Source organism: Lutra lutra, chromosome 2, assembly GCF_902655055.1.
Source record: "Lutra lutra chromosome 2, mLutLut1.2, whole genome shotgun sequence".
In the NCBI taxonomy this organism is placed as follows: domain Eukaryota; kingdom Metazoa; phylum Chordata; class Mammalia; order Carnivora; family Mustelidae; genus Lutra; species Lutra lutra.
In genome coordinates, this window is record NC_062279.1 from 59,494,984 (window position 1) to 59,506,265 (window position 11,282).

Sequence of the window (11,282 nt, forward strand, 5' to 3'; positions counted from 1 at the left end):
GGAAAATATGCTTTAGCCAAATCAGAAGAGATCCTGAATTGTGAGGTGGGAGAAAGGGGATAAAAAGGGGTTCAGAAAGAAAGAAAAAAAAAACTATTAAAAAAAAGAAAGCCGATAAAGAAAAAATATAAAAAGAGGAAAAAATATATATATATTAGATAAACTATTTAAAAAAAACGTTAAAAAAAAGAAAATGGTAGCTCATTGAACGCGGGGTTACATCTTTGGATTGCTGTCTTCTCAGCCTGAGCCAGGTCCACACATAAGCAACCATGTCTAAGGGACCTGCAGTTGGCATTGATCTTGGCACCACCTACTCCTGCGTGGGTGTCTTCCAGCACGGGAAAGTGGAAATAATTGCCAATGATCAGGGAAACCGGACCACCCCAAGTTATGTCGCCTTCACGGACACCGAACGATTGATCGGTGATGCTGCGAAGAACCAAGTTGCGATGAACCCCACCAACACAGTTTTTGATGCCAAACGCCTGATTGGACGGAGATTTGATGATGCTGTTGTCCAGTCTGATATGAAGCATTGGCCTTTCATGGTGGTGAATGATGCTGGCAGGCCCAAGGTCCAAGTAGAATACAAGGGAGAGACAAAAAGCTTTTATCCAGAGGAGGTGTCTTCTATGGTTTTGACGAAAATGAAGGAAATCGCAGAGGCTTATCTTGGGAAGACCGTTACCAATGCAGTTGTCACAGTACCTGCGTATTTCAATGATTCTCAGCGTCAGGCTACCAAAGATGCTGGAACTATTGCTGGTCTCAATGTGCTTCGCATCATCAATGAGCCAACTGCTGCTGCTATTGCTTATGGCCTAGACAAGAAAGTTGGAGCTGAAAGGAATGTGCTGATCTTTGACTTGGGAGGCGGCACTTTCGATGTGTCCATCCTTACTATTGAAGATGGGATCTTTGAGGTTAAGTCCACAGCTGGAGACACCCACTTAGGTGGAGAAGATTTTGACAACCGAATGGTCAACCATTTTATTGCAGAGTTCAAGCGCAAACATAAGAAAGATATCAGTGAAAACAAGAGGGCAGTTCGTCGCCTCCGTACTGCTTGTGAACGTGCTAAGCGTACACTTTCCTCCAGCACCCAGGCCAGTATCGAGATTGATTCTCTGTATGAAGGAATCGACTTCTATACCTCTATCACTCGTGCCCGGTTTGAAGAATTAAATGCTGACCTGTTCCGTGGCACCCTGGACCCTGTAGAGAAAGCCCTTCGAGATGCCAAGTTAGACAAGTCTCAGATCCACGATATTGTCCTGGTGGGTGGTTCTACCCGTATCCCCAAAATTCAGAAACTTCTCCAAGATTTCTTCAATGGAAAAGAACTGAATAAGAGCATCAACCCTGACGAGGCTGTTGCTTATGGTGCAGCTGTCCAAGCAGCTATCCTTTCTGGAGACAAATCTGAAAATGTTCAAGATTTACTGCTGTTGGATGTCACTCCACTTTCTCTTGGCATTGAAACTGCTGGAGGAGTCATGACTGTTCTCATCAAGCGTAATACTACCATTCCTACCAAACAGACACAGACCTTCACTACCTACTCAGACAACCAGCCTGGTGTGCTTATTCAGGTGTATGAAGGTGAGCGTGCCATGACCAAGGACAACAACCTACTTGGAAAGTTTGAACTCACAGGCATACCTCCTGCTCCTCGTGGTGTCCCTCAGATTGAGGTCACTTTCGATATTGATGCTAATGGTATCCTCAATGTCTCTGCCATGGATAAGAGCACAGGAAAAGAGAACAAGATTACCATCACTAATGACAAGGGCCGCTTGAGCAAGGAAGATATTGAGCGCATGGTCCAGGAAGCTGAGAAGTACAAAGCTGAAGATGAGAAACAGCGGGACAAGGTGTCTTCCAAGAATTCACTTGAGTCTTACGCATTCAACATGAAAGCAACTGTTGAAGATGAAAAACTTCAGGGCAAGATAAATGATGAAGACAAACAGAAGATTCTTGACAAGTGCAATGAAATCATCAACTGGCTTGATAAGAACCAGACTGCAGAGAAGGAAGAATTTGAACACCAGCAGAAAGAGTTGGAGAAAGTCTGCAACCCCATCATCACCAAGCTGTACCAGAGTGCAGGGGGCATGCCAGGAGGAATGCCTGGAGGCTTCCCTGGTGGTGGAGCTCCTCCCTCTGGTGGAGCCTCCTCTGGGCCCACCATTGAAGAGGTTGACTAAACCAACCTGAGAATAATTAGGTTGAGCATTGTTCCACACACAATATTCAAAGGACCCAAATTTGTAGCAAATTCCATGGCAGTTGTAATGTTGAGCTGCTATAGCAAAAAAAACTGGGCATTCTTGATACTTGAATATGGAATATGTGCACAGGGAAAGGAAATAAACATTGCACTTTATAAGCACTGTATTGTTAAGTGGAAAATGCAATGTCTTAAATAAAACTGTATTTAAAATTGGCACCATAAAAAAAAAAAAAAAAAAAAAAAAAAAAAAAAAGAAAATGGTAAAAGTTAAAAAAATTTAGCAGAAGAAGAGAAAAAGAAAAAAAATTGAAAAAGAAAAAAAAAATTAAATTAACTGCAAGGCTAAAAAATCATGGGGAGAAAGCCATGAGTTCCGTGCTTTGCTTTCTTCTCCTCTGGAATTCCGCCGATCTCCTTGGTAGGTGAACTTGGTCCTGGCTGGGTTTCCCGTAGATCTTCTGGGGGAGGGGCCCGTTGTAGTGATTCTCAAGCGTCTTTGCCCCAGGCAGAGTTGCAACGCCCTTACCCGGGGCCGCGCTGAGTCATCCTCGTGTTCGCTTTCGGGAGCTTTTGTTCCCTGAGCACTTTCCGTAGAGTCCGGAGGACGGGAATAAAGATGGCGGCCTCCCGGTCTCCGGCCCCGGGAGAGCCCGGGGCCCCACTCCTCAGTGCGCCCTCAGAGAACAGCGCCAAATGACTCCCGTCACCCTGGCCTCCGGCCCCGCTCCGAGCTGACCGAGCCTGCGACCGGTTCAAGGCAACCCTGAGCTGAGAGTCACTCCTCGGCTCTGTCTCTGCAGCCGGCTTCCCCGTTCTAATACCGGTAAGCTCTGCGACACTCAGACACCCCCGATCCTTCTGCGACCCTGCGGGACCTGAGGCCGCGCTTACCCCGCCTGGGCTTCACCCCAGTTAAGCCTCTGGAGCGATGTCCCTCAGCGGAACAGACTTTTAAAAGTCCTGATTTTGTGCTCCATTGCTCCGCCGCTTGCCGGGATCGGCCCCTCCCCCCGCGGTCTATCTTCCCGTCGCTTTGGATTCACTTCTCCGCCAGTCCTACCTTGCAGAAAGTGGTTGATTTTCTGTTTCTGGAATTGCTGTTCTTCTTCTCTTCAATCTCCCGTTGGATTTGTAGGTGTTTGCAATCTTTAGATAAGCTATTTAGCTGATCTCCCGCTACCCGAAGTAGTCTCAGCCTGCTACTTCTCCGCCATCTTGACTCTTCCAGATCAATTAGATTTTAAGCCAAAGACTATAATAAGAGATGAGGAAGGACACTATATCATACTCAAAGGATCTGTCCAACAAGAAGGTCTAACAATTTTAAATATCTATGCCCCTAATATGGGAGCAGCCAACTATATAAACCAATTTATAACAAAATCAAAGAAACACATCAACAATAATACAATAATCGTAGGGGTCTTTAACACTACCCTCACTGAAATGGACAGATCATCCAAGCAAAAGATCAACAAGGAAATCAAGGCCTTGAATGACACACTGAACCAAATGGACATCACAGATATATTCAGAACATTTCATCCCAAAGCAACAGAATACACATTCTTCTCTAGTGCACATGGAACATTCTCCAGAATAGATCACATCCTGGGTCCTAAATCAGGTCTCAACCATTATCAAAAGATTGGGATCATTCCTGCATATTTTCAGACCACAATGCTCTGAAGCTAGAACTCAATCACAAGAGGAAATTTGGAAAGAACCCAAATACATGGAGACTAAACAGCATCCTTCTAAAGAATGAATGGGTCAACCAGGAAATTAAAGAAGAATTGAAAAAATTCATGGATAATGATTATGATAATGATAATGATAATGAAAACAAATGATAATGAAAACACAATGGTTCAAAATCTGTGGGACACAAAAGGCAGTCCTGAGAGGAAAATAGATAGCGGTACAAGCGTTTCTTAAGAAACAAGAAAGGTCTCAGGTATACAACCTAACCCTACACCTAAAGGAGCTGGAGAAAGAACAAGAAAGAAACCCTAAACCCAGCAGGAGAAGAGAAATCATAAAGATCAGAGCAGAAATCTGTGATATAGAATCCAAAAAAACAATAGAACAAATCAACGAAACTAGGAGCTGGTTCTTTGAAAGAATTAATAAGATTGATAAACCCCTGGCCAGACATATCCAAAAGAAAGGAGAAAGGACCCAAATAAATAAAATCATGAATGAAAGAGGAGAGATCACAACGAACACCAAAGAAATACAGACAATTATAAGAACATACTATGAGCAACTCTACGCCAACAAATTTGACAATCTGGAAGAAATGGATGCATTCCTAGAGACATATAAACTACCACAACTGAACCAGGAAGAAATAGAAAGCCTGAACAGACCCATAACCAGTAAGGAGATTGAAACAGTCATCAAAAATCTCCAAACAAACAAAAGCCCAGGGCCAGACGGCTTCCCGGGGGAATTCTAGCAAACATTTAAAGAAGAACTAATTTCTATTCTCCTGAAACTGTTCCAAAAAATAGAAATAGAAGGAAAACTTCCAAACTCATTTTATGAGGCCAGCATCACCTTGATCCCAAAACCAGACAAGGATCCCATCAAAAAAGAGAACTACAGACCAATATCCTTGATGAACACAGATGCGAAAATTCTCGCCAAAATACAAGCCAATAGGATTCAACAGTACATTAAAAGGATTATTCACCACGACCAAGTGGGATTTATTCCAGGGCTGCAAGGTTGGTTCAACATCCGCAAATTAATCAATGTGATACAACACATTAATAAAAGAAAGGACAAGAACCATATGATACTCTCCATAGATGCTGAAAAAGCATTTGACAAAGTACAGCATCCCTTCCTGATCAAAACTCTTCAAAGTTTAGGGATGGAGGGCACATACCTCAATATTATCAAAGCCATCTATGAAAAACCCACCGCAAATATCATTCTCAATGGAGAAAAACTGAAAGCTTTTCCGCTAAGGTCAGGAACACGGCAGGGATGTCCTTTATCACCACTGCTATTCAACATAGTACTAGAAGTCCTAGCCTCAGCAATCAGACAACAAAAGGAAATTAAAGGCATCCAAATCAGCAAAGAAGAAGTCAAACTATCACTCTTCGCAGATGATATGATACTGTATGTGGAAAACCCAAAAGACTCCACTCCAAAACTGCTAGAACTTGTACAGGAATTCAGTAAAGTGTCAGGATATAAAATCAATGCACAGAAATCAGTTGCATTTCTCTACACCAACAACAAGACAGAAGAAAGAGAAATTAAGGAGTCCATCCCATTTACAATTGCACCCAAAACTATAAGATACCTAGGAATAAACCTCACCAAAGAGGCTAAGAATCTATACACAGAAAACTATAAAGTACTCATGAAAGAAATTGAGGAAGACACAAAGAAATGGAAAAATGTTCCATGCTCCTGGATTGGAAGAATAAATATTGTGAAAATGTCTATGCTACCTAAAGCAATCTACACATTTAATGCAGTTCCTATCAAAGTACCATCCATTTTTTTCAAAGAAATGGAACAAATAATCCTAAAATTTATATGGAACCAGAAAAGACCTCAAATAGCTAAAGGAATATTGAAGAAGAAAGCCAAAGTTGGTGGCATCACAATTCCGGACTTCAAGCTCTATTACAAAGCCGTCATCATCAAGACAGCATGGTACTGGCACAAAAACAGACACATAGATCAATGGAACAGAATAGAGAGCCCAGAAATAGACCCTCAACTCTATGGTCCACTAATCTTTGACAAAGCAGGAAAGAATGTCCAATGGAAAAAAGATAGCCTCTTCAATAAATGGTGTTGGGAAAAATGGACAGCCACATGCAGAAAAATGAAATTGGACCGTTTTCTTATGCCACACATGAAAATAGACTTAAAATGGATGAAGGACCTCAATGTGAGAAAGGAATCCATCAAAATCCTTGAGGAGAACACAGGCAACAACCTCTTCGACCTCAGCCGCAGCAGCATCTTCCTAGGAACATCGCCAAAGGCAAGGGAAGCAAGGGCAAAAATGAACTATTGGGATTTTATCAAGATCAAAAGCTTTTGCACAGCAAAGGAAACAGTGAACAAAACCAAAAGACAACTGACAGAATGGGAGAAGATATTTGCAAGCGACATATCAGATAAAGGGCTAGTGTCCAAAATCTATAAAGAACTTAGCAAACTCAACACCCAAAGAACAAATAATCCAATCAAGAAATGGGCAGAGGACATGAACAGACATTTCTGCAAAGAAGACATCCAGATGGCCAACAGACACATGAAAAAGTGCTCCATATCACTCGGTATCAGGGAAATACAAATTAAAACCACAATGAGATATCACCTCACACCAGTCAGAATGGCTAAAATTAACAAGTCAGGAAATGACAGATGCTGGCGAGGATGCGGAGAAAGGGGAACCCTCCTATACGGTTGGTGGGAATTCAAGCTGGTGTAATCACTCTGGAAAACAGCATGGAGGTTCCTCAAAATGTTGAAAATAGAACTACCCTATGACCCAGCAATTGCAGTACTGGGTATTTACCTTAAAGATACAAACGTAGTGATCCAAAGGGGGCACGTGCACCCAAATGTGTATAGCAGCAATGTCTACAATAGCCAAACTATGGAAAGAACCCAGATGTCCATCAACAGATGAATGGATAAAGAAGATGTGGTATATATACAGAATGGAATACTATGCAGCCATCAAAAGAAATGAAATCTTGCCATTTGCGACGACGTGGATGGAGGTAGCATGCTTAGCGAAATAAGTCAATCGGAGAAAGACAACTATCATATGATCTCCCTGATATGAGGAAGTGGAGATGCAACATGGGGGGTTAGGGGAGTAGGAGAAGAATAAATGAAACAAGATGGGATTGGGAGGTAGACAAACCATAAGTGACTCTTAATCTCACAAAACAAACTGAAGGTTGTTGGGAGGGGGTTGGGATAAGGGGAGTGGGGTTATGGACATTGGCGAGGGTTTGTGCTATGGTGAATGCTGTGAAGTGTGTAAACCTGGCGATTCACAGACCTGTACCCCTGGGGATAAAAATATATTATATGTTTATAAAAAATAAAATTAAAAAGAAGAATTAAAAAATTAAAATAAATAAATAAGTAACTTAACCAGATATAATTAATTAATTAATTAATTAATTAAAAAATATATATTAAAAAAAGAAAAAAATTAATCCCATTCCTATATGTCAACAAAGGAAATTTTTTAAATTTAAGAGGGAAAAGACACTGATTATAATAGCAAAAAGAAATATAAGTATCTAAAATAACCAAACTCATGCAAGATGCTTATGGAAAATTGTTTAAATATTATTGAAGAATATATTATAATTAAAGGAAAAATATATCATTGTAGGTGATAGGACTGTCATAAAATGTTAATTCTCCACAGATTAATTCTTGTTCCAATTAAATGTTGATTGGAATCCAACAAAGTCATTAAAAGTTGAATGACATTTCTAGCTTCTGGAAAGGGTAGAGCATTTTGTCGTAGTAATCTTTCTGCACATAACAATTATAAATCCTAGATTACATGTGTGTGTGGATGTATGTATGTGTGATACAGACACCCATAGTTTTTTCTCAATTGTGGTAGTTATATTCTACAAAGTCACCACAAACACTGAATTACTGAGTACTGAACCATTGTCCCTATGGACAATACAGGGTTAGGTTCTCTGGTCACAACATTTCCATCAGTTGATTAATACATAATTTTTTGTACATGTATTTCTGTGTATAGATGGTTTATTTTATATATATATATATGTATATATGTATATGTATAATAGATATATAATGTGTGTGTGTGTATAATACTTGAGCAAAGCTAATCTAACACATGCTTTTGTCCATAAGGCACATCACAGCTTTATCATACTCAGGAACACTAGAGTGTGTTGGCACTACACTTGGGGGCCATTTTAAACGATGTAATCACCGCCAAAAGGCACAAAAATGTGGGAATGTGGCCCTAAGTGGACCACAAAAGGAGCACTTATTTATAGTATGGAGCTGAAACAAGATCGTAGGGCATCACCCTGTTTGAACTCAACGGGTGACTCAGATTTTTTTGCTGTTCTGTACAAGTCTGTGAATGATTGCAAAAACATAATGGTTACTAATAAATAATTAATTAATTGGTAAATGTGAAATTTGCAAGTAATGAGGATTGACTGTATGTCTACAAATTATATGAAGATACTATATAGAAAGTGATCCCAACAGGGCAGAAAATGGAGGAAAATCCATGTTTTAAGGTAATTGCTCAGGAGAGATTGTTTATCTTTGCTGTTGTCTTAAGGCACTTCCCAGTCGTTGGTGAAGAGAGTGATGGAAGTCTCCAGTTTTCCTTGCTTGATGTGTTAGAATATAGAATTCAAAGCTGGTGGAGCAGTTGGAAAAATTAACAGGGGAAATCCCCAAAAGGAGGATGGTATGAAGGACATGATCCACAAAATCTACATATAAAATCCCCTTAAATCCTTGGCTGAATGCTGACCTATTGCTGTACAGGGAAGACTCCATGGAACTCTGTGAAAACTAAGATGAATCTAAAATAAATGAGATGGAATTTTAGCTGCTGCCTTCCACATGGAAGACAGAGTTCAGAGTTGTAATCCTGGCAAATTAATTGCCTAATGAAACAAAAATCAACACTCTTCGGAATAACATAGCTAAATCCAGTCCCTAAAAGGTATTTACACAATGTCCAGTATAGACATTTGAAGAAATATGAAAATTTGATCTGTGTTCAAGGAGGGGGAGACAGGAAATAAAAACTAATTTCATAATGACTCAAATGTTGAAATTAGCAAAAAAAGATTTATAACAGCTATTGTAAATATATTAAAGTACTTAAAGGAAAATATAATTACAGTGAATGAACATGTAAGGAATCTTTTTTTTTTTTTTTTAAGTAGGTTCCATGCTGGGAGGGGCTCCAACCTGGGGTTCCAACCTGGGGCTTAGACTTACCACCCTGAGATCATGACTTGAGCTGAAATCAACAGTCAGTCACTTAATCAACTGAGCCACCCAGGTGCCCTAACACATGAGGAATCATAACAAAGAAATTAAGACTATAAAAAATATACAAATGGGAATTCTAAAAATAAGAAAGTATACTAACAAATTTTAAATTGCTGGATGGCCTAACAGTATATTGGAGATGGCAGAAAAGAAGAGTCCGTTAACTTGAATATAGATCAATAGAAAATTTCCAATCTGAAAAACAGGGAGAAAAACATTGAGGAAAATAAACATAACCTTGGGGACTAGTGAGACAACACCAAGTGGTCTGACCTACATGTAATGGAAATCCCAGAAAATAAGAAAGAGAAAATGAAGCAGAAAAATATCTTTGAAGAAATTTTCTGAAGGGTAGGGGAAAACCTAAATTTATAGATCCAAAGAAAGAGAATCTCAAGAAGACTCCATACTGAGGAAAGAGCTTGACTTGGGGCTTGATCTCACAACCCCGAGATCATGCATTACCTGAGCCAAAATCAAATCAGACGCTCAACAAACTGCATCACACAGGCCCCCTCATTTTACTTTTTCTGACATAGACTATTGGTCATTACATGATGTCTATCTATGGGAACTGAGAAATTCCAATCTGGTTGGAAGGAAAGGCTGGGGTTTTGCCTTGAAGTTGAGTTTATATAGCAAGTGCATTTTTAATTTAGATTTTTTTTTTCAGGGAGCCATGAAGAGAAGGCTAAGGGACACCAAATTCTCTACACCATTCTAAATTGATATTTAGTTTGCTTCATTAAAAATTCACTTTCTCATATTTGGAAACTCACTTGTTACTGAAAACATCAAATAGATGCTCAGGATCCTCGGCTTGCTAGGTATTTTTTTTTCCCCCCTAAATTTCTCTGTGTTGGGAACCTAACTCTTCTTTCCAAGAATTTCCCAATTATAGCTGGTGTTTCTGATAACATCAAATTGGCCTGACATCTGATTTTTTTTTTCCTTATGGCTTGTTTTAGCTTTCTTAACTGGGTTCATTTGATTACTATAAGGAAGTAAACAAAAATGATGATAGTGGTTTCATAAAGTGAAGAAAAGAACAGTAAAACTTGTTTTGTTTTGCTTTTTCTGATGCTGAACAGAGGAATATGACCATGTTGTCAATTTATGTGGCATGACTTATAGAAAGCAAAAACAAAACAAAAAACTAAAAGAAATCTTCATTAAAGCAGTCAAATTTAAAAAACTAGATAAAAAGCCTCTGATTACTTATCCATAACTTAATCTTATCCTTCCATAAGAGAGAAGAGACACTCCTTTTCAGACGAGAATTATCATGTATTTTCTGTTCAACTTCAGCCAGAGGAAATTAAGGGCACTCTCCTCCTCAATGCTTATCACATACAAAATTTTCATTTTAGAATAATTTTTAAAATTAGTGCAAACTCACATATGCTTCATATGGGTTAAATTCAGTCTTATCAGAAATCCTAAGTATGGAAGGAAAATTCCTTGAGTCCATAGGAATAAGGAAGCTCCTTTAGGTCCTTTCATGAGGTCAAACACTCTGTCCATGAAGAAAAATCACTGATCATTAAACTCCCATAAAATATGTACAAAATACTGGGCAGATTACATTCATAGGTTGCCAACGTATAAATATGTCACTTTCTGTTGATTATGAGAAAACTTACATGGACAGCCTCTCTCTTTATAGAAATTTATAAAGTCTTTTACCTTAAATATATGGGACAGGAAGAAATGACAACAAATATCCCAAGGACTGAAATCTTTAATGTGTATTTTAGATCCTTCAAAAAACAGAGGCCACTATTAATTATACAAAAGATTTATTGGAGGAAAGTCCTGTGAAGGAAAAAGGAGGAGTTGAAGAAGGAGATCCTTCGGAATACAATTCAAGTCAGAATCCTATAAAACAGAGGGGAGGAGAGGAGGATGGGGAAAGAAAAGTGTTAGACTGTTGCCCAGTTATAAGAAAGTTGTGGCTGACTGATGGAAAGTC

The 11,282-nt window shown here is 39.3% G+C and overlaps 1 protein-coding gene across 1 annotated transcript; it reads left to right on the forward strand.

Moving 5' to 3' along the window:
• Window positions 1-208: 208 nt before the first annotated feature.
• Window positions 209-2,458, forward strand: LOC125092981 (heat shock cognate 71 kDa protein-like). The gene has a single exon (XM_047717526.1). The coding sequence runs from the start codon at window positions 273-275 to the stop codon at window positions 2,211-2,213; it is 1,941 nt and encodes a 646-aa protein (XP_047573482.1). The 5' UTR covers window positions 209-272; the 3' UTR covers window positions 2,214-2,458.
• Window positions 2,459-11,282: the final 8,824 nt, after the last annotated feature.

What these genes read in the sequence shown, in the direction of transcription:
- LOC125092981 (XM_047717526.1), top strand. Translation starts at nt 273, where the DNA reads ATGTCTAAGGGACCTGCAGTTGGCATTGATCTTGGCACCACCTACTCC.